This window comes from Oreochromis aureus, linkage group 9 (genome assembly GCF_013358895.1).
Source record: "Oreochromis aureus strain Israel breed Guangdong linkage group 9, ZZ_aureus, whole genome shotgun sequence".
NCBI classification, from domain to species: Eukaryota; Metazoa; Chordata; class Actinopteri; order Cichliformes; family Cichlidae; genus Oreochromis; species Oreochromis aureus.
Window position 1 is genome coordinate 20165575 of NC_052950.1, and position 24854 is coordinate 20190428.

The following is a 24854-nucleotide window of genomic DNA, read 5'->3' on the forward strand; positions in this document are numbered from 1 at the left end:
TCCAAACTGGCTGCTTGTAATTCTGAAATGATGACTCCATCAGTAAAAAAAATGACTGACAACAAATTTGATAATAAAGTAGTATTCATCAAGTTAAAAAAAAATCCATACACACCTGGTTCAACCCATATGGAAAAGATATATATAAATCTTATAAAGTTTGTATCTGTCTTGTGTGAAACTTGTATAAAAAGCATACAAGAGTGAAAACAGATATAAGATCCCTTGAAAAATTATATAAATGAAACTTGTATGTTTTGGATACTTACTAAAACAATATATGAAAGTAATGAGAAAGTGGCCACTTTCATGAGTAAATCATATAAGCCTTATATGATTCACTATATGAAGTAGGAGACATCTTATGCAAGTCTTTTATAAGTTTTTACTATTTCTTTTCCATATGGGAATACAGCAATGGTCATATTGCATTACTTTCTGAGATTGTACAGACTAGCCAACCAATAAAACAATAAATCACTTTTGGAAATCGCTCTTAATTATTGTTTGCACTATTAGCTTTTATGATACTCTTTGGATTTAGACGCAGGCTGCTATGGATAATTCTATTGTGCATTAACATGCATTGGCTTTGGTGAGCAGTATAATACTTATTCATTGTATTGCACAAGGTTCAAAATGGAGTGGCAGTGTGTGCAACATGGGGGACCCTCTCTGCCTTGCTGAACCTGACGATATATTTGCAGTATCAGGCAGAAAAAGCGAGATGTGACTGTTCAATGCTGGCACTGACGCTGCTTCTGATGGAGCTGCTGGTCTGGTGAGTGTGCCTCCTCGCTGTGTTCTGTAATTTCACCAGTGGTGTTTCTGGCATGAACAGAGGGCACCAGAGGACAATCCTTTGTTTCTGTCCTCCTTTGCGTTCAGGTTTCTGCTAGAGAACTTCTACTTGGATAAGCACGTGCGTTATGTTGTGACATGCTACCCTGTGGTAATCCTGTGGTTAACAGGCACCCTGAACAACTCAGAATCTCAGGGAAGTTTCATTTACATCTTTGCAGGTAAAGTTTGCACTGAAGTGAAATTAGCATTCTTGATTTTTGCACACTGTTAATTATTCATATTAAAATATTTGATCTCCTCTTCTCTTCTCAGCTGTGATCCTGAGTGCTTCCTGTATCATGTTTGTGATTCGTATTGCTCTGGTCACATGGAGGCACCACAAAGTTCCACTTTACAAAGACAGCGAACCGACTATGTCACCGGTTGAAATTGCCTTGAGACAAAGAAAAATCTTTCTATGAATACTAGCTTGAATAGTTACAATGTAAGTTTGTGTTCAAGTGTTGTGTTGGTGTTTACATTTGTGCTAATTTTTTCCCTGGAAAATGTCATTTGATGTTTTTTAAAACTGAATTGTAAACAATTGTAAACAATTTTAGATTTAAAAATGTAGAACATGAATAAATAATTGGATTGTGCTGTTTTTTTATGATGAATAAAAAGGGAAATAAATGAATACTATGCTAAACTCATTATAAGGAATATTAACAAGGAAGAGGGATAAGACTATCATGCCATAATTCACTGTATTTATTTGTCTTTTTTAATGGAATGAACATTTTCTTCTATTTAATTTTCTTGTAAGTATAAATAAAATGTATATACTAAAACATAAAATATACATTAAAAACTTTTGACTGATTATATGTTCTATGTAATGAGTTATGGGAAAACTACATACACAGGTGTGTGTGGTGTGTGTGTGAGATCCTTAGTAATCAATAAAATGTTTCAAGGATATCCTATTTCTGCCTATTACAAAGACTATATGAAAATACACAAGTAATAATCATTTTGCATATAATTTCCTTATTTGTTCCACTGAACAAAAACCATGCTGGAGATGGAAAGAAATGCACTCAGCTGTGTTGCTGTCATGTCCCCCATCTATCCCTGTTGTCTCAGGTAAGAGATTAAGAAAAACAACAAATAATATACTTAAACTTCTGGCCTGAACCGGCAATCTTCATACTATCCATGTTATCACTGAAGCGAGATCGATCAACTGCAGACCAGACAACAAATGACGGAGGGACCAGACAAGTGCAATCAAACAATGAGTTTATTAACACCGGAGAGGAAACATCAGCATATGTCTTCCTCTGACAAAAATACATTGAATGCTGGTTTTATAGCATAGAAAATTAACGCCCACACATACACGTCAATACAGGTCAAAAATACATTGTGTACAGTCATTGTTTACAGACAAGGGTACATCTTGTACATCTCTAATAACTATAAACAGACAGATAACTTCTCTTTTCTTTAACACCCTCCAAATAAGGCAATAAACTTCAAGCTTCAGGGTCTCTAAGGGCTAATAATTGACCCTCGTCATCAATCACTAAGTAGACTGAATTGCAGCAGGTCTCAAAAAGAAGCAGAAGACACTGGGGCCTTCGCTCAGGCCTGCTACTAGATTAATATGTGTATTGTAAGCATGCATGCAATTAACCTGCTATGTTCTCATCTTCCCTCAACATGTATCACCTGGACACTCTCACCAGTGAAGCTTAAAACCCTCTTGGATGGAACATCAACTCTAAACAAGCACAGATATGCAATGTGTATAAAATGAACTAAACCTGTGAATAGAATGAATGTAATGACAAACATATTCAATGCATTATGAACCCTGTAAGAAATATTACTGATAAAATAATACTGTAAAACATGTTCTTAATGCATTTATCATAAGGCAGATTATATGGCAGCAATAAAAGAATCTCTAAATCCCAACATCACCTTACCTCAGGTCTATGGCTATACTTTTCTCCCACTCTAACACAGCAGGCTAACAGTGTTTCTGTACTTTAATAACTGCAGTGTGGTTATAACAACCGGTAAAGGCAAAATTTAATATAGGGGAATTTTTTCTTATAGGAAGCTTGAAAACGCACGTTGCGCCACACAGGTTCATCCTGTTCTCGTCGGTTATATGTAAGTGTGCTACATAGTCACTGTTTATGGGTGTTTTTTTAGTTCAATGTTCAGCTGAAGTCTTTGGGTCCATGACCTCACTGCAAACACGGTCCGCTAAGTGTCATGGATAAATGTTTAGTGACCTTTATGTCTTTTTAAAAAAATCATGTGGGTCCATTCTGGATTCTATCACCTTTAGGTTTCATTTTGCTTCTGATAACCATCATGAGCTTAAGCTGTTAAAGCCTTGACTCTCCATGCTGGTCAAGGAGAGTCAAGGAAGCGCAGCAACCTGTACATGCAGGCTTAAAGTTTCTTGTAGAAATTCAACCTCTTTCAGCACGAATGGAGGACAGTTGAGGATCTAATATGTGTTGGAATAGAGATGATTTAAGTTTTTTTTTTTTTTTTTAAAAAGCGCCCACCCAAGCACTCTAACTTACTTACAGTTTTTTTTTTAATGAAATATCTGATACAAAGACCCAAACTGAATCTGATTTTTTTAAAGGCTATTAACTCAGTCATTAAAAATTATAACAAAATTCTATTTTACAGTCAGCACATTGCTCTTGTGTTTTTTCCAAAACTGTACAGTTTATATTTGTCACCAAAAGGGGGCAGCATTCACTTATTTCACGTGAAATGGTAGATCACTGTGTTGCACCAGGAGATGGCACATTGGTTCAAGCTTTCACAACTCTGAGCATAAGATAGGAAGCTGAATTGTATAAATTAAAAACACCCTTACCCAATACAATATAAATCATACTACAGTGTGGGTCATACTAACTATGTTGGGTTTTTTTGAGGACAAATTTGATCTCAGCCTTTGCTCAAAACATTAATCCTTAAAATCAAAGCATAACCTGGAAGAAGATAATAACATCATAGCTCACTCCCTCGCCCTCTCTCTGTTTTGTGTGGTTGTGTGTTTAAACCCAAATCCTTTTTTTTCTTCATCTGTATTACTGTGTCTGTGATGTGAGAGCACAGGGATAATCACACACACGCTCAAGTTTTTAAGTGCCCTCTTTCTTGACGCAGCTTAAAGAACAGAATATCAAACATGCTCGCTGGCTGCGGGGAAGTGCAGCACGACCTTTGATGAGGTGGCTGAGCTGAATGGAGCTGAACATCACATGAAAGCAACGGGGTGGAAAAAAGACAATGGGGATACAATGAATGTGGCCATGGGTGGACAACGATGACCACGCAGCTGAGCGTATTTATCTCCATCTGCAGCATGGTTTTTGTTTGGTGGGACAAAAAAAAGAAAGAAAGAAAGAAAGAAAGAAACGCAAAATGCCGATTGTTTGTTTATTTTCATATATTCTGTGTAAGAGGCAGAAATAGTACATCCTTGAAACATTTTCTTGATTATTTAACAAACTATTAAAATTGTAATTCTTTTCGCTGCTCTTGGTGAGGGGTTATTTTGGTGTTTACAGGCTGCCATTAAATTGCAAAACCGCCTTCTGTGGTGGGTGGACATCTGTGACCCTGATCATAAACTCACAGTGGCAATTTATTTGACTGCCTCGTTTGGAGAAAACTCTGCAGAACATTGTTTTCTCTGGCATCATAAAGCAGAACCGATTCGCTTTCAGGGTCATTGCACGTGTTAGAGCACAGAGGAGTGGAAAATCACTAATTAGAAGACACACCACTGCAATTTAGCTTTGTGTGGATGTTTGAGTAATTAATCTATTTCCAAAAGCACTGATTGGTAGAGCCCTGCAATAATGACGGTGTGGCTCACAGGAAGCTTACCACTGAGGTTTGGTTTGAACCTCTTTACTACCATAAGGAAGTCTTTGAGAAAGCTTTGTAGAGCAGTGACAGTCAATTAACTGATTAGCTATTGAGATTAATTGGGACTAATCATTCAATCAATGGCCTTTGTTTCCAGCTACAACTGTGAAGGGTTTTTTTTTTCTCTCTTTTCTGTGATTGGAAACAGAATATATTTCATTTGTGGACCATTGGTTTGATTTTTTTTAATATATGACTTCTTATAGTCCAGCCATTGATTAGGGAAGCCTCACACTGCATTTTTTGGCCATCTTGGGATGTGGTAGTCAAATTCTGCGTGCATGACAAAACACGGAGTGAAATTAGATGCGTATCTAGTTCTAGTTTTAATATGGCAGACAACCAGAAACACACTGTTAAGGATTACTTAAGTTCATATGAATTCTGCTTCTGAACTTTACTTGACCTCATGGCATTTTCCACTGAGGTCAAGGAAGAGTGATTAGGTAGGAGGTGATATTTGGACTATGCGATCATACCCTTGGTGCTTTGAAACCCGCTGTGAGCAGAGTGCATGGATGATCTGATGCTTACTGGTTAATAACTTTTCAATCAGGGGTCTATCAGCATACCCTGATTAATCCTTATTTTTATGCTAATTATGACAAATGATTTACCAAAATTAACTTCATGTTTTATTCAGTATGGCTTGAAACTAGTGATTGAGCCCATAAAGAAAGACTTTACTGAGGTCACAGAGCAAAGGAGGTGGGAAGTCCTTTGGCAAACACAGGAGTCACACGCCTGTGCACTTCCACACTAGCTTCACATATCAGACCCAGAAGCTGAGCAGCGGTTTTTATACTCTCTACTGGTTGTGTCTGCAGTTGCTGAATCACTGTTGCAGGAAGAAGGCAGAATGAATTAGAAAAATGTTCATATTAGTACAGCGAATATTGCCTTTTTGTGGTGAGATATAATAACTGTTTCTTGGAAAGAAGCATTTGTGTGACTGTCTTCACACATCTACTGGAGCAAGTTTCAATACAAAAATATAAGTAACTTAAAATAATAAGTAACTTCCTTTCGAGCAGCATGTTCCAGTAGTCGATTCGCCTCTGACAGCCTAACGTACCACCTTAGATGATTAGAAAGCTCTGGCTTTTGGCCCAGTGTTCTTACAAAAGTCTTTCTCCCAGCATTTACGAGCCAGTATCAGATCAGACAGTTCCAATCAAATTTTCTTTAGAACTTAATTTCAACTGTTCCCTCCTGGGCAAAACAAATTATAAATACCTACGAGTAATTTAAAGATGTCAGGTGAAGTCCATTAAATTGCTTCATGCCTCTGACTCCTGCACATATTGCAAAGTGACGTTATCACATCTTTCCTCCAGAGGCCAAATCCTCCCTGGAGTAAAACACTGAGTGGAAATGGTAGATGTGAAGCAAGAAATGGAGGTATTTTACTGTCTGACTGCCTTGTAATTGTTTCTATAATCTCTAAAGACCTTTTTCTTCATAAGAGAAATAACCTAGATATGCAAATGTGCATTCCCAATTAATTTAATTCACATAATTATGCAGAGAAAAGAGATTGGGTTGGAAAAGAAGTCGCACCTTGTGCCAAGTTGTCCTCCCACTCAAGCCCCCTCGCTCTGCAGGGTACAGCTAAATTAGCTCGGAATACTGAAGCATGCTCGGCTACACAGATGAGCATCAATTATCGCTAACATTTTAATGAGTGGTCTTCAGCATTTGCAATCAACAAACGGTGAGCTGGTGGTAGAAATCAATAAAAGTGCAAGTTTAAATGCAGTGACTGAATGCACAAACACCACCCGTGACCCTATGTTCAGCATTTATTAATGCTCCATTTTTAATTTGCAACTTCATAGAGGCCTATTTGAGCTGATTTTGCTGCAGTGTACTACTACTACATTTTGTTGCTTTGCCATCAAAGTTCAGTTTAAAAGCCCCTTAAAAAGTTTAATGGACTCTAACTGATAAAAGGGATTGGAGTTTAAAGATGGCTACAGGGTGAGAAAGAAACCATAGACTGTATATATGAGATGGATGTGATCTCCTTGCCACCACCCACTGGTTAGTGCAGTCCCATCTTAAAGATTTGATCAGATCATTTTGGAACTGGACATGGTAAGCAAAGGGTGGATTTCATTTCATGTTCATGAGTTAGCAGGTCCTCAATCACAAAGTAGACCTGCCTTTATAATGCTGTGCTTTACTGGACCTACTGACTTTAGCTGGCGCCATCATTCACAAATTGATATCCATGTTGTATTCAGTAAGACTTGAAACTAGATTGAGCCCATAAACTCAGCAGTAAAGTGTTCTAAGGTCATAGAAGCAGCTGAACGGTTGTTCTTCCTTTCAATTATACAAACATTTAGCAACATTTCCAGATTACCTTCACTTGTCTTACCTGGAAGCTAATTCCCTCTTTTACATACAGTTTATGGAAATAATACACTTTTTGAGAACCATGTGAAAGTGTGTTATTCCTGCTCTGCATGATTTATTTATAGTCTAAAAAGAGAATTAGTATAAGATCATAATATTATGAGCTCCGGCTGCCTTTAGAAATCATTCAAATTTTAGCCATTATTAGCTTATATGACTGTTTTTCAGTTTGGTGCTTGCTATTAATTAGAATAAAGTTAAATTCATCAGTCAGGAACCCTGTTTCCAAACTCACTTTTATGAGCTCTTTAATGAGTCATTAATTACCTTTTGACTAAAATGATTTTATATTAATTTTGTACAACTGAGACCAAACATTAAATATATTTGCTCACTTCTTAGCAGTATTATAGTCTAGCAGTACTCAGTATAATATTAGCACAATACAAACAACATAATAATACGCTATATGTTCTGCTTTTATTGCAGTAATTATGGCACCTTACTGAAATTACTGGACCTAAGCTAAAGCTGTAAAGATCAAACTTTAAACAAATGACTCTATGCAGTAGGTTGCCATGTTGGCTTTTGCTGGAAGCAAACAAATTTTGTCAGATCTCAGTATTAAAACTGAACACGGTAATGCCAATTACCTTGCCAATTAGACAATTAGAATATATGTGTAAATGCTGTGAATTAATTAATCCCATGACGAGGATGCACTAATTAGCTGGTAATCCTTGACTCTGATTGCTCCATACTTAAGATAAACCCGCTCAGTCCAGATATGGGGACAGCACACACCAAAGTGTGAAATCTGTAGGAATAATTATTCCTTTAAATGAATGAGTTTAAAAAAACAGATTTGGCTAATTAGCGGCATTACTTCTCTGTCTGTGCAAATGAGCATTGACAGATGTCTTCTAGGACGCAGGCAAACCAACAAGGAGCATGTTGATGTTAATCAAAAGATATAGATTTAATTTACAGTTGTAATTAAGAGAGTAATAATTATAGTGAACATGGTTCTCTAGTGGTCTTTAAATGACTTTAAAAAGACAGAAATGTAATTCATTCATTATAAAGCCTCTAAAGTGCTGAAGAGCTGACAATTATGCTGTTATGTGTTTATATGCTTTCCTCAACTCTGATTTCAGTATAATCTGCTCATTATCACATTGCTTCCATGCAAAACTGGATGGTTGACTAAATTTGTTGCATGGCTCTAAATTGTTGAAATCATGTCAAAATACAAACCACTTTAATGTGTCACTGTTTAGAAAATCATCATTATGGTGATGGAATCCCTTTAAGTTAGCAAAACTGGGCCTAAATTGCCAATAATGCTGAAGTGATGCAATTATAAGTGCATATTATAGTATTTTGTAAGGTTTATCATGTAAAGTCTATGATAAAATTTCACTCTACTGAAAAGAAAACACTACAGTTTGCTTGAATTGCTAACTTGAATTGTTAACTTTCTTGCAGGGGTCAATAATTTTTGTTGTTGTGTGACCTTTGTGTAAAAGAGAAAGTAAACCCTCTTATAAGTCTAAGACTTTATATAAACAGGCAAAATAAACATTAATCAGGCTATTAGCTGTTCTTAAAATCAGATAAGACCTCAGGTGAATAGCAACAAATGCGATATTACATCATGTCATTGTTTGATACTGTTATCAAAAATAAGCCAAAATGCAGAAGCAGTGTGTGAAAAACTAGCACAGCCTTACTTCTTTCATAGTAATTAAGAGGATAATTAGCGGCCAGGTGCTGCTGATGAAATGGACTTTGATTAATTGATCTGAAAGCAGATGATTTGATCATTTAGCAAGGAAGAAAGACATCAACAATGATCTTAGAGAAGCGATTATTGCTGCCCATCAATCTGGGAAGGGTTATAAGGCCATTTTCAAACAATTTGAAGTCCAGGTTTTCATAAATAGAAAGGTTATTCACAAGTGGAAAACATTCAAGACAGTTGTCAGTCACCCAGGATTGGACAGACTGCATTGTGCCATGCATCCATTTTCTTTTACTTATCCATGTCAGGTTTTTAGGGGCTCTGTAATCTGTCGCAGCTGTCACAGGGCAAGCGGGTCATACCCTGGACAGGTCAGAATGTGCATGCATGCTATCCTCAGGGAAACTGCAAAAAACCCAAAAGCTACATCTCAGACGCCTACAGAGTCTGAGATGTAGCTCATGACAGTAAATCATGACAGTAAATCATGATGACAGTTGTTTGGAAAGGTGGCCAGGAGAAAGAACATGGCATGGCATAATGCACAACCAAAGTTTATTGGAAAGTGGGTCATAGAACAAGAAAATGATCACAAGCACAGCAGCAAATGCACAACTGAATGGTTGAAAAAGAAAAAAATCAGGGTGTGAAATGTGTCAGAGTCTAGACCTCAACCTGACTAAAATGCTCTAGTGGGACCTGAAGAGAGCTGTGAATAAATTAATGTCTGCAAGACTTAATGAACTGAAGCAACATTATAAAGATGACTGGGTGTGATGGCCTCAGCCACACATGGGTAAAAGTAGTCCACACATTCACCACATTAGTTTGGTTTGCAGTTAAACATGCATTTCGGTAATGTAATTCATTAATTTCTCTACTTAAACCTAACAGTGATATTATGAAGTGCACACATAGTTAGTATAGTTAGTATTGGTGTTTGTTCTGTCCCCTATTGTGAATAAATAAACCACTATAAAGGTTACCCTCCTGTGTCTTTGTGTTTAGGTGAGTTTGTGAGTTTAGTTGTGTAAACTTTGTAGGTATTTAAGGTTTTATATGTCACTTTTTGATTAGAGTTATATTTAACTGATCTCTTTTATGGCCCCATTAATTGTATTTTGAACTTTGTCTTTTTTAACTCTACTGGGGGGTAAGATTTAAAAACAAACAAAAAAAACCCACTGCCTTTGCTGCTTGGTCCTTCACAGTGGGTCAAAAGTCCTCCACAGTGATGTCAGAGACTGACAAATTCATACAGAAAACAGTTACTTTAACTTGTTGATAAAGCTGGTTCTCCAAGCTATTGAATCATGGGGTGTACTTATTTTTTTAGAAAAATATCTTTGCTCTCTTATAACCTCAGCACATGCTGCATACTTGAATATTAAAGTCCCCAAATGCCACGGCCTTAGAGGTCATTTCTGTCTAATGAAATGTTGGCACAAGCTGGCTTAGATGACCTTCATTACTTACTGCAGCCAAAATGGGGCCTCTAATGTTGTTATGATTCTAGGAATAGTAAATCAAGCTGTCAGATAAATACATTGTTTCTGTTTAGAAGCCACTGTAATTGGGAAATTTCAGCAAAATGTCCTATGTAGGCAATAAAACCATCCTTTACATCCCTTCAACCATTTTGTCATATTCCCTACTATAGGCAACCCTTTTAAACATCATACAGAGATATATGTAGAAAAAAGAATGCAGAAAATTACATGCTGATATGTTGTATAAAATATGGATGTAGCCACTGTGATGTCAGCCGCTAGTTTGTGAAACTGAGCATTCTGGTCATCATCATCAAAGCAGACACCAATTCAGTTGAATTCAGTTCAGCAAGGTTTTATTTATATAGTGCCAAATCATAACAACAGTTGCCTCAAGTCACTTAATGTTATTAGATGAAGACCGTACAATAATAGAGAGAAAACATACAAAAATCCAACAATTAGATGCCCTCAAAGCAAGCACTTGGTGAAAGTGGGAAGGAAAAACTCCCTTTTAACAGAAAGAACCAGGCACCATCTGCTGGAATAGGTTTCTTTCAAACTGAAAGAAACAAAGATAAAAATAAATCCAAGTAATTGTTTCAATGCAAATGGTAAACCCAAGTCAGGAGACACTAAAAATAGCAGGAAATGAGCATCTAGCAGAGAATAAGGTACATGAGCAATCTAACAGCCAGTAGCCCATTGCTATTCATTTTACGCACAAGACAATTAGTTACAGTGCCATATTTGCAAAAGCATCTAGTACTCAAGTGATAGCATCTCAACAGCCTTATCTGCCACCAAGGACACATTTCCATTGAAGCCAGTTCAGGTGGAGCGTTTGTGTGAACGTTCACTCTTTTCCGTTTCATTTCGTTTCACCAACGCAGGATTTGTTTCTGATTTAGCAGGAACCTTTCCTTAATGTAAATTTTGTTTGTCCAACCAAATATAGCAAGTTTCTCTGATTGTGTTGAAGCGGCCGTTTAATCTACAAGTGAAATGGATTTCCGCTACAGTCACTATTGTTTTACGCGTCGAAAATGAATTTTAATGTCGAGGGAAATATTCCTGGAGCTGGGAGAATTATGGTAAATAGCGATTTTCATGGGCTCAGTGGATGCTGTTTTGAAATAGGGCTCTGAGCTGTGTCAGTGTGGTGCATAATTTAATTTAAATTTCTGTAAGATTAATGTAGGGTGAAAATTACAGACTCGCGGGATCGAGACCTGTACTAGAGGCCGTAATATATGCTGGGAAAGAAGACCGGCTCATCTTTCTAAATTAGATGTGTCATTGGTGACTACATATTAAGCCTACCGACAAGGCAAGGCAAGGAGCTTATAGAGGGAGGCAAAAAAACAGGACCGTATACCCTCGTTGTATGGTGTCTGGCAACAGAAGCAAGGGATCAATTTCAAGTATATGACTCACTGTACCCCAAAGGTCCAGGGTCTCTGATTGCAGCAAATTACAGCTTAAAGGGTCCTTCATACTGTTACACAAGTGCTCCAGACACACCGGCTGATGTCTGTGATGACATGTGATGCACTGGGCAGGGTTGGGGTGTGTATCAGAGTGTGTGTGTTGTTGGAGGGCAGCAGGCTTTAGTTCTTCCTCCCACTATTTTTTTTTTTTTACCAAGCAAGGTGACGGGGGGATTCGAGTGAAGCAGCCAATGTGTCAGATACATAAAATGAAGGGAAATAATTATGCCCTGACAGCAAACTGCATGCATGTGCCTCAGCCGCTAAGCAGTGCAAGGATGCCTCCTCAAAGAATATGTTTAATGGATTTCCTGGCTGCAGTAAGACAATATCAGATGAGCTGGTGGAAGTCCAAACCACAGCGTTTCCCAAGCTTCTGTTCGAAAATGCTAATGTGATTTTAAAATAATATGAAGCTTCGGCCTGTTTTACCTTGGATGGTCCCTGGGAGCAGTATGGATGGCTTCTCTCATGCTTTCGTGGCACATGACCTTGAGTGCTTTATTAATTTCCTTATTTTTTTAGGGCAAGACCTCGGGCTATTCACCTAAAAGATGAGTCAGGGGATCACTTGAGGCATTAAATCTCAAATTAGACAATTTCCAGTTAAAAAGACTTAAACAGTTCATTAACTGCTTTAATTATATTTTTTTTGCTGAAGAATAGTTAAATTACAATTATCAAATTAGCCTCGTTGCTTTATGTGCAAGCTTCCCTTTCAATTAGTCAAAAGGTTGGAATTATTTAAGATCTTTGGTGACAAAAGTCTGGTTAGCATCCAATCGTGTCAGGATCGTTCAGGGGGAAAAAAGTGGATGCATAATACCTCCATGCTGGATTACAGATAGGACTTTAAAAAGATAAACGCAGGAGAGATTGTCTCGCGGAATAATCCGATTGTGAAGTGGAGATGCTTTGAAAATGCTTCACTCAAACTGGCATTTAACCACTTGAATTAGAAGTCTTATTCACAAAGAGGATAAACTGTGCTGGAACAATCGGTTTCTCAGCTGAAAGCTATGAATGAGAAACTGGGTTTGCTTTTGGCGAGAAGACATGTGGGTTCGCTTTTTGACAGATATCTATAATGCCGTTTACTCGAGGAGTTAAGTGACCGAGGATGCACAGTTCTCGCACTGACTCATTGTGTTTTGAAATGCACTGCACTCCATGTGTCATCTCTCTAAATGTGTGAATAAGGCTGAATATCATCTGCATTGTGGCGCTTCAAAACTCCTTTCCTGACTGACATATACTGAATCTCTTTACTGCCTTTTGTAAGATCTAAATATAAAGTGAAATATATGAGTAGCAACCATGAGGGGAAACAACAGTTTAGTGCATATTTATTCCCTTGGAAACAAGCTGTGAAAGCATAAAGGGGTCAGATTTACATGGTTAGCTTGCATGGAGTCATAATGTATAAATATGAACATTCCTCTTATATCATATTACCCGGAAAATTGCATTTGTAGAAAAGAAAAGCCTCATTCTGTCATTTGCAGGAGCTTGAAATTCTCATAACATAGGAGTCTGTTACAGGATTTCTAGTCTAGCTCTACACAGGGTCAGAGTAATTTATCATGATGATTGCTGTACAATAAGGACACCTCGGTCCACCACGGTATGTGCAACGCCTAACAAGCAACCAAATATTTCAGAGAAGATCATATAGATGGAATAAAAACGGTAGTGTGTCAATAACAACTTAAAATTCAATGCTAGATGCAAAGATATGTAAACAACCATAACAACCAAAATCTAAAAAATGAAATAAAATGTGATTGTCTGAATTCGATGGCTTATAGTTTTAGATGATATATCACAGCCATTCCTTTGGGGGCCTTAATGAAAACAAGCTATTATAAAACAAGGACAGAGAATAAAATTGCACTCGTGTTGACACAAGGTTATAAATAAACACTTTACATCCAAGATTAGACAGAAAACACAAAGATCCAAACAAATCAAGAAATGAAGTCACTACAATGATCAGCACACACTAATCATGATGAAGATGAATGAAGACTCGAAGGAGATTGGAACCTATTTTGGATGTAATAAGGAAATAAGTGGGATAAACCTGAACATGTCAGTCACAGGGTCAAAGCAGAGAGACGTGCAAACATCCACTCTTACATCTACACCTATTTTTAGAGGGCATCTTTTTTAATAATGACAAATCTTTTTCTCAGTTAAACATGTTGCAAAATTCAAACAGCTTTAGGCTACAACTGTGTAAAAATACGACCTTTTAAATGTTACAGCATGTCATTATTTATTTAACGCAAATTAAGTCAAAATGCATTGTGTGGAAAACCAAAGTGCACCCTTACTGCTTTTAGAAAATTTAAGATAGCTGGATGTCATGGAAGAAAGACATCAGCTATGATCTTAAAGAAGCAACTGATGCTGCTCATCAATCTAGGAAGGGTTACAATGCCATGTCCAAACAATTTGAAGTCCATCTTTCTAGAGTCAGAAAGGCTATTCACAAGTAGAAACCATTCAAGACAGTTGTCAATCTTCCCAGGAGTGGGCATCCCAGCAAATTCATCACAAGGTCAGACTGTATTATGACATGCATCCATTTCCTTCTGCTTATCCATTTCAGGGTTGCGGGGGTGCCGGAGTCTATCACAGCTGTCATAATGCAAGAGAGATGCACCTTGGTCAACAAAACCCGGGAGCTCCATCTCAGGCTCTACAGACCTCAGCTGATATGTTAAAGTTCATGACATCACAATTAGAAAAAAGACTGAAGAAGTATGACTTGTTTAAAAGAGCTGCCAGGATAAAGCGCCTTCTCTCTAAAAAGACTGTGGCAGCAAATTTGCAACAAACCGCTAACCTTCTCGAATAATGCTCTTTGGATGGATGCAACCAAACTGGAGATATTTGCTCACCACATGTGGCAAAAACTAAACACAGCATATTAGCAAAAACACCTCATACCAACTGCAAAGCACAGCGGTGGAGGGGTGATGGTTTGGGCTCCTTCTGAGCGCTTTGTAATATGGCATGTGTTGCCAAGTTGTACTCACCTACAGATTTTTTTTTTTTTAATCATATCCGGGTATGTAAAACCTTAGAGGAGGAGTGTGCACTTTCGTTTTACAGTGGCTGTATTTATAGTACAAGCTGGGATCATTGTTCATGAGCAGCAATTTCTGCTCCCTGTGTACTGTGCCAACAGCCTGTCGAAAGAGAACCGCCACTTCTTCATCTTCTTGATGTATTGAATCACTTCTTCCTTTCCTTCATCTAGTGGTCGTTCCTGCTCGCCTCAGCACATCGTAGCTGAACACCTTGCCTGTCTGAACCCAGTCCTGCTTCGCCAGCTACTGACATACAGATGCTTTAATTAGGTGTGGGTGTTACAGTGCAGACCTTTAGCTTTAACTTTCAAGGAGAGCTGGCACTGAATCTTGACAGTGTACAGGTGTGTAAGTTTAGTAATTTACATTCACCAGTATATTTAGCCCGTCACATCATTTAGTGTCACCTATGGAAGTGTACTGAGTGGGACATTCTGCACATTCGCCTTTCTATAGCATGTTAAATTATGCGAAAGTGTCAAAAAGTACTGAGTAGCCAATGAATAGCTATTAATATGATGGTTGGGGACGTGGACTCCTATATTACATTTATGACCCTCTGAAAGGCTCAATAAATCATTTCACTGCTTCAGTTGAGCAGTTCCACTTTTATTATATATAATACATTGACACAAATGACCCACATGTGACTCTGTAGGATCATATAGCAAAGGGAAGTTGCTCTAAAATGAAATTCTATGTTTATCTGTATGTCTATTCTGTATATACGACTCCATCACTCACTGCACAATAACTGCAAACCAGACACGCTGGCACAGCCTGTGATTTAACAGCAAAGCCTCTGTCCCAAGGCCATATCATAATCTCTCCCTGGCCATTTTCCACAACCTAAAGTTATAGTTACTGGGAGCATAAAATTCTTGTAGTAATGGGAATAATTGATGACTGGCTATTTATGGGGATGGGAGCAGTCTGGCGTAACAAGGTCAGAGATGTGATTTGCAGGACAGTGCCTGGAGAATAAAGAGAAAAAAAAAAGGGGACCCTTTGCCTCAGATAAGAGGGAACAGAGAGCGGAGGAAGTTTGATGTTTACGTTTAAGGTGAATCACAGCAACTCAGAACAGGATGCAGTGTAATTCTTCCAGTGACACGCTCAAAAGCACAGTTCAGTTATGAAAATAACTGAAGAACAGACTACACTGCATGATGTGAGACCCATCCGGCGCTCTTTTTTATTAACTGCAGTGTATTTTCATCAGCTTGAAACTAAACAGCTGGAAGTGCAAGTATATCATCTGTTCTAATGAGGAGCACATTGCAGTGTCACTTTAAGTGGGCTGCATTAATGCCTTCGTAGCTCTATAATTAGCAAGATACAATTTTGCAAAACAGGTTATTCAGCAGTGACTGCGGAAGCCACCGCTAAGCTGATTTGATTTTCTGCCTCAGCGTCACCTGTAAGGGGCTGTTAAGGAGGAAGGAGGGGGAGGAGGGGGTGATTGGGTAGGAGGCAGGGACGTAGTAGAGTCACATAAATGTTTTCCTTGAGGAGAAGATGGTGTGATTTAAAAAAAAACAAAAAAAAAAAACTCCAAGAGTGCCTCTGGCTGTAAGCAGCTGCATATTTCAGGGTTAGTGATAGACCACACTTACTCTGCTCGAGCAGTTTCAAGCTAATCTCAAGGATTAGGAGGAGGTAAGTGTTACCTGTAAGCTGCTGAATCTTGTGCTGAAACTAAATGAATTTATTTATGATGCTATATTATTTTCTAAAAAAAATAAATAAATAAATAAATAAATAAATGTGGGGGTTATGTTGCTGACCATGGTGCTGAAACCACAATTTTTATATGGGTAAGCCTATTATCAGTCACTGTAGGGACTGCTGTTCTTTTTATAGCTAAGGCATTGCTCAGACGACTTCTAATATATTTCTTGATAGCTTGATGTCAGTTTCATTCACAGCCTGACATTATAAAATCTGACGGGAGAACCTTTCTCTGTCCACCTACAGCTCTATTATTTTTTCGCAGGCAATCACCATTAAGAAGAAAAGTTGTTTTGTATCCGAATGGAACCATCACCAATAGATTCTTAAGTGACAGATGGCCGGCTAAACAGCCTCGCAGTGTTCTGGTGCTGACTGTGATGATTTAATTAAATTAATCATTTTCTCAGGCCATTTTCGCGGGACAAATGAAGTTTCCCAGTGGGTATTCCACAAAGCCCAGTCGAGAGAAACTCGATTACAAGTTGTACACAGCCGCGATCCTGCACACAAATTGGATCTGAATTACTTTCCGCGAAATATGGATTAATCAAGATGGTGTGGGTTAGAGGAAATGCCACGGGAGTGGTGGTGGCACGAATATCATCCATCATAAAGCAGCATGAGCCGTGTCTCCTCAAGCCACATCTGATCCCTGCAGAGTAAGACTAATTAGCGAGAGGGAATGTTTTCTGAGCAGGATGAAAACTCTGACGGGCCCGAGACGTCGTCTCCTCGCGCACCACGCGCATCTCAAAATAAAGCGCTTCCCTCGTACAAACACGCGCGCGCGCACGCCTCCCGCACGCCCGGAAAAGCCAGTGCTTATCATTGGAGTGCACTCAGTTCCCCCTCCAGACCACCAGTGTGGTTCATTCCAGCGCCTCTGTATCCTCAGTGCGAGGTGTGCTTCTGCTGTCATCCGCACTGAGCGAGGCGGTTCAATCACTACTCTGACAGAGCAGCAAAGTGAAATACGATGGAGAGCGAGCAGAGCTGGTCTTGTGCTGGACGCGTATCTGGCAACGGGGTGAGTTAACAATGAATTGATACGAATCATTGGCCGCCCACGGTTTTTTTTTTTCCTTTCTTCGTTTCTAACAAGCAACAGGGCTATAATTTCCTTTTACACTGGAGTTCAAAAGTGGGGACGCGTTTTGTGAGGTGATGTGTAACAAGTGTCTTGGCTTGATTATCGTCTGCAAGCAGAGACGAGCGCAGATAGGAAACCTCACGGGACAAGTGATCTCCACTGAAATGAGATTTCTGACTATTAAAATGGTAAAGTTTGATTGTTTTTGTCAAATTGCCGTAAATTTCACAGAACCACATAAAGAGTTGTAAAGACCATGTGATCCGAGGATTTGGAAAAAAGAAGACCCACAGAGAAAGAGAGAGATTAGACTGGTATGAAATCATGGTAGAGGTGCTGAACGCACAAGAGATTTAGAGGTTTGCTTTATGCTGCCTTGTGCTTTTATTATCACTCAAGTCAGAGGACACATCTACATCGCTCCCCTCCATACACCTCCAAATGTCAGCTCCGAGATTCCCCATGGGGAAAATTGTATAACAAATGAATATACAACAGTTTCAGAGTGGCGAGCTTAACACAACGAGTATGTCATTCACACTCTTGCAGATTTAATCAAAAGGCTGTGGAAGTGCTTTTGGACACAAAGGTGAAAATGGAAAAAAAAAAAAAATCCTTTCTTACCTGGCTCTGTTTCTGGAGCAATCCAGGGAATATATTGTTTAAAATTGCAAGCTGATTGCAGAAGTATTAAAAAAAAAACACATATAATCGGCAGCATAAATAAAGGCAGAGCAAAAGTCTTTCCCTTTGACATTACGACCTAGCAGGAGGTCAGAAATAAGTGCAACAATAAAAAGCAATCTTAGCAAACGTATAAAAGGCATTCTCCTATTTTTGCTGCCCCCAATCAAATAAAGGAATGGCTTCTTGATTGCTGCAGTACTGGCTGCAGTGTGGTTATCCTTCAAAAGAGTCTGAAGTTCAGAAACAGATTTCAAATGCAGATAGATTTGTTCATTTGAACTGCATTATCTTCCGCAGGTCTATCAGGATCATGAAAATTCGTCACGGTTATAAATATCATTTCACTTTGGTCCTCCTACCACAAAGTATGCTGTGTACAGATCTTCTCAGACAGATCTTTTCTCAAGTAAAATCCCCAAAAGGATGGCAAGCGAATATGCTCAGTGAACCAGCTGGCACAAGTATTAAGACAACATCTGACCTGAACTGACATTTTCCCAACACAGCTGTGTGGAATAACATTAAAAACGAGATCTATTCAGCTCTCATGCTTTGATTTTGCTATCTTAGACTTTTCTGCCAGTGTCTCCCTCTTCGCTCTTCTCCCATATGCTTACACATGCAATTGCATTTGTTGTCTTTTTTATTCTTTCTGCCCTGTGTCTCAGACTTTGAGTGAGTGGCAGCCGTCTTTCAAGACACCTGGCCTGTGATGTCCCTGGAGAAACTGCAGCATTGCTTTGCCGAATGCCGCATGTTTTGATTGCCTCTTCCTTTCATAACAGTTGTCCAATTTCATGGCTATTAGGCTTGTTAATAGGAGCGGGGAGAAGAGAGAGCACAGAGCCTATTGGTGTGGTTGAGGTGGAACCTTTGATTAGAGGGGATTGATTGTGATGCTAAGAGACAGTGTCACATGTCAGTTATGTATAGAAACTGATAGAGACGTGGCCTGTGTTGTTATTACCCATCGGGCCTTACTCATAAAGCCCAGTGATTGATAAAAGGTAACTCAATCTGACACGGCCCCTTGGGTGTAGAAGCATGAATGAAGCATTTCACAGAGTTTATTTTAGTTACCCTTCTTGGTTGGTTGTACTACAGGAAAAAAAGGTAGAATTTGGGTAAGACAAATTTTAGCTTATTTATCATATTGATTGTTACATAATACAGCCAAAAGTAATGCAGCCAGACAGCCAGAAAACTTTCATCCTACTGATTAAATTCTGTAATTAAAAAGAAATTAATAAAAAAACTCAGTTACAACCAATTATTTCAGCAGCATTATGTGCATTAGTTGTGGTCATTATCGACATTTTGCTTCAAGGCCTTGTAGAAAAAACCCAGAACTTGAAGGAGAGCCATGCAAAATGAATGATTTTATTCAATATTCCACATCACGGGTACAAATCTGCTTTAAAGGCTCCGGTGCACTGGGTCAAGCTCAGAAACTGTGATCTGTGCTTTTAAAAAGCTTGGGAGGATTCCCGAAAGACAGAATAAGTCATAGGAATATGCTTAAGCAGGAAGAGTAATTTAAACTGCGAATGTATAAATAAGGACTTATGATTAATGACTAAAATTAACATTGCTAAATTAGGTTTGTCTGAATATGTGTCCCAAAACACGATGCATGAAATCATTATTGCCCCGAGAGATGCTGCTAAAAATGAGGCTCCTGTGAGTCAGATGTGTATTGGCTATCATACCAGAGTCCTGTGGATAAACAAACCAGCATAGATTTTTAATTTTAGGCAAATGCGTTTGTATATTTTTAAAGTTTGTTGGTAATGTGGCGATTTATCGAACTTTTTCTCTTGTGAGGGAGTCGGTCTCTTCAGAGTGTTTACAGTAGTTGCGAGCTGTACAGATCAATACTTTACAAACAGCCAGCTGTCAGAGTTGAAGTGGCTGGTGTTTTAGGATTCATTGTTTCTGCACTGTTGTAAATTGTGTAGAGCAGCTCGCCTCTCCTCTCCTGCGAATCTATTGATAGAGCTGACATGTCAAATCTTTTCATTTCCGAGCTTGAAACTGAGACAGTTGTATGGTAATGTGGAGGGTCTCTCAACCACACAGTCTCGTTCAAAGTGAACAGATTCCCCTCTCTGCGACAACAGAAAGCACACAGCTCCGCAATGCTTAACGGTGGGATCTCTCAATTAAAAATGAAAACGAGATCTTCCCAAATGAGTCTGCAACAAAGACTCCACTTAAAACTGTCCATTGTGCAACAGGCCTGACTTTGATGGAAATCAAAGGACAGCAGTGGGATGATAAAACTGAATATTTATGGCCTTTTCCTGAACCAGAGATGTCCCCGAGTACTTTTGAGCCTTTTTAACAGCAGATGAAATTGCACTTGAAAGTTGTAGGCAGGTTGCTCGACAACTGAAATGAGGAGCTCAAGTGCCTTTTACTATTGTGAACAAATCACTGAACTACCTCTTTGGTCAATGACACATAGGTGCAGACTGGTGCATTTGCACACTCGTGCAAACCCAGAAGTAAAAGCTACTAATTATTTGAGCACTGCATCTTTAACCTTTAGTGTGTAGTGCACTGTTAAGGTTTAAATCTGTGTCTTTTTCTCTCACCCTGCTGCAGAATGCATGAGCTGTCTGCAGACGCTGTCGCTGAATCGTCTTTGGCTGCAGGGCTGTGAGCAGCTACCATGACGTACCCTAACACCAGCACGCTCACAGTCAACTTCACTGGAGCTTTGGACGGCCATGACTCCGGAGGAAACATCTACCGCCCCTTTTCCGTCTTCAGCGTTCTCACTCTCACTTTACTGGCGATGCTGGTGGTGGCCACCTTCGTGTGGAACTTGCTGGTGCTGGTCACCATCCTGAGGGTGAGAACGTTTCACCGAGTGCCCCACAACCTGGTGGCTTCGATGGCCATCTCAGATGTGATGGTGGCTGCTCTGGTCATGCCCCTAAGCCTAGTCCACGAGCTGAACGGCAGACTGTGGAAACTGGGGCGCGTCCTGTGCCAGGTGTGGATCTCATTCGACGTGCTCTGCTGCACAGCCAGCATCTGGAATGTGACGGCCATTGCGCTGGACCGCTACTGGTCCATCACCAGGCACCTGGAGTACACACTCAAGACACGCAAAAAGATCTCCAATGTGATGATAGCGCTCACTTGGCTGCTGTCCTCTATCATCTCCTTGTCACCGCTCTTCGGCTGGGGAGAGACTTACTCAGAGGGGATGAAGTGCCAGGTGAGCCAGGAGCCTTCCTACACCATTTTCTCCACCTTTGGGGCGTTTTACCTCCCTCTTTGTGTGGTTCTCTTTGTTTATTGGAAGATCTACAAGGCTGCCAAGTTTCGGATTGGCTCCCGCAAGTCCAACACAATCACACCCATGGCTGAGGTAATTACTGTAATTTTTATATAACAACTCCTCATGTAGGTTACAGTATCACTGCTCTCCCTTTCCTTCATCAACCAGCTATTGCCCCTGACCTGCAAATATGGATTGCTGTGCAGTTTTTTTTAATATTGGCTGATAAATTACTCTGATGTGATCAGGGAAACATAAGTATCCGGTGTGTGAGCATAAAGCCATCCTGCTCATCACCATCAGACTGTTAATGTGCGTAGGAAGAAGGTAGAAAACTATAAATACTACCTCCGGCATCTTTCATGAAACATGCATCTGGCTTTGGTGTTATTATAATCAGCAGATACAAAAAGGTCTCCATTAAGCAAACATTTAATCAGGGAAGTTTTCTTTTCACTTAGATTTACAACACATCAGTGAGAGATTATGCTACTTTTACAGTCTCACAAAAACGATCCTTTTCCTTAAACTGTGAAAGGCTACTTATAAAGTCATTTAGCATCCAGGGATTCTCAGGCCTTAGCAAGCAGCCACAGAAGTAAAAACAAATTTTGTTTTAAATTTATCTCATTTATTAATTTCATTTATGTAATGTCCATAATTTTCACAATTCCTCAAGATACACATTTGTTATGCAAGTGTGACAAAATTATTAACTCTTGGTCAAGGAGGGCCGATCACCCAGTAAATGATCCACATCTGTTATTGCTTTGATGAACATTCGTGTCAAGTTTCATTACACAGACAATCATTCATCCAGCTATAGCAATTATACAACGCGGAATATGTCTAATTTGGGATTTTTGTTTTCCACAGACATATCAACCACTGGTTACGTTTTATGTCTCTCAGTATTTCGCCAAAGTTTACTCTAATCATTTCCAAGCATACGCCGAGCCCTCCAGTGTGCCTGCACCGATGTATGATGTGAGCAGTGGCATCAGCATCCAAGATAATAAACTTCCTACACTGATCCATTAAAAACACCCACTCACACACATACATAAACACACAATGCACCAGAAATAGAGTTCACTGAGGTAAGATTCCTGACCTAGTTGCACAAATAACTTGAGGATGCCAAAAGCCATATTATTTGGCTTCAGAAAATGGCTTGAATGACTCCACAAATCCAAATGCATCAGTCTTTTGGACTGCGTTCAAGCTTTCAGTAAAAATTTACTGTCAAACTGTGTTGACAGCATTTTATATTTTAGCCCAAACATAAAATAACTGCACAAACATTAGCTGTAAGCCAGCTTCTTGTCCCTGTGCATTCATGAAACAGATTCTAGTCTAATACGCTGATATTTACCTCATGCAATCGCTTAAACTTACCTAAGGATTAATCATAGGATTAAACGTTTAAAAACTTGAACTTTTTACACATCTTAGACTCATTCACCTGCTGTATATAAAGGCATACTTGCAGTTATATAAGTGCCCATTTTAGCAGCTGCATCTTTTACTATTATATTGAACCATTTCTTAAATTATAAGCCCCCATGCCAGCGGCAATATGCTTTTAACTCCTGGCCTCTGTTGTAAAAGGATTTGCTTCGTCTATCTCATCACTTATATTGTACAGTGACCTGTATTGATTCAACTAAATTTACTCCAGAGAGTAAAAGTTCCTGTACCGGAGTGCAGGTTCTTGCTTAAATGTTGTACAGGACACAACAGCGTAGACTGTTGTCCTTTCTGCTTTTCTTCCAACGCATTTCGACAGATAGTTTGTCTTTATAAATGCTGCGACCTGAACTTAACCGGATGAACAAGAAATAACATCGGCCTTGAGATGCACCAGACGACAGTAAGAGAGGAGAAAGTCAGAGGATAAATGTTGACATTTCTCTTCCTGGCTGTGCGTTGTGTTTGCAAAATGGAGAAAATGGGCTTCTGGAAACTGCAGATTAAAACACGGCTCTGGCTTTATATTCTCAGTGTGTGTGTGTGTGTGTGTGTGTGTGTGTGTGCGTGTGAAATGAAAGAATAAGCTTTGGCTTGTTGATCAACCAGTTGATCCACACACCATTTCCCCACCAGCCCAATATCCATCTTCTGCTGAGCAGCCTCAACATTTTCACTTCCACATTTGCTTATCTCTGGCCTGCGTTGTTAAAGACATTGCTTTGCTTATTTAAGAGCTAATCAGATTTCCCAGATCGATTAATAAATCAATGGGTTAAGTGATTTATTTCCTGATCGGCTGTCTCCTAGGTTAAGGAGGAGACACAGCAGCCCCAGATGGTGTTTACTGTGCGCCACGCCACCGTGACCTTCCAGACAGACGGGGACACATGGCGCGAACAGAAGGAGAAGAAGGCGGCGCTGATGGTAGGCATTCTGATTGGCGTGTTTGTGCTCTGCTGGATCCCCTTCTTCATCACCGAGCTCATCGTCCCGCTGTGTTCCTGTGACATCCCACCTATCTGGAAGAGCATCTTCTTGTGGCTGGGCTACTCCAACTCCTTCTTTAACCCACTTATATACACCGCATTTAATAAGAACTACAACAATGCCCTGAGGAACCTCTTTTCCAGGCAGCGATAAGCCGTTCTGCAAGCTTAGCCGACACGCTACACCAGCATCTGCTCCACAGTGTTAGCCTACTTCTCATGACGAATCTGTGTCGGCTACTCAATCACTATCAGATGGATGGTAGCCTAACACTGTATATAACAGTCACCATAATGGGCTGTAGACTAATGTTTTGAAGCCGGGAGTTCAGTGTTTTGGTGACTGCAAGTTTGGTTTTTGGAAACCAGAGGTGGCAGAAGTGTTGGATGGGTCTCCTGAACCCCAGGACGCTATGCAAGCAGTGCCCAAAACCGTACCCAGCATTATTGTCTATTTTTGCTATAAATGGGACCACAGTTACTAAAATGAACACCATGCTGCTTTGGAGAGGATTTGAAAATAGCACTAGAGACCAAGAACTCAGTAGCAAAATGTTTACTGAGGCTGTAACTCAAGTGTATATTGGGTGGGGGTGGGTGGATTCTCATGGAGTGCTGTACAGTCTGACTACTTATCACAACCAGAGA

General features: G+C 39.5%; 1 protein-coding gene across 1 annotated transcript; it reads left to right on the forward strand.

Moving 5' to 3' along the window:
• Positions 1-17615: 17615 nt before the first annotated feature.
• On the forward strand, positions 17616-24438 carry htr5ab (5-hydroxytryptamine (serotonin) receptor 5A, genome duplicate b). The gene is made up of 3 exons (XM_039616940.1): positions 17616-17705; positions 21063-21837; positions 24028-24438. Exons 2-3 carry the CDS (start codon positions 21130-21132, stop codon positions 24358-24360), a joined length of 1041 nt encoding a protein of 346 aa, XP_039472874.1. The 5' UTR covers positions 17616-17705; positions 21063-21129; the 3' UTR covers positions 24361-24438.
• Positions 24439-24854: the final 416 nt, after the last annotated feature.

Coding starts and splice junctions, on each gene's coding strand:
- htr5ab (XM_039616940.1), top strand. CDS start 21,130: ATGACGTACCCTAACACCAGCACGCTCACAGTCAACTTCACTGGAGCT. Junction 21,838..24,027: donor CAATCACACCCATGGCTGAG/GTAATTACTGTA, acceptor GCTGTCTCCTAG/GTTAAGGAGGAGACACAGCA.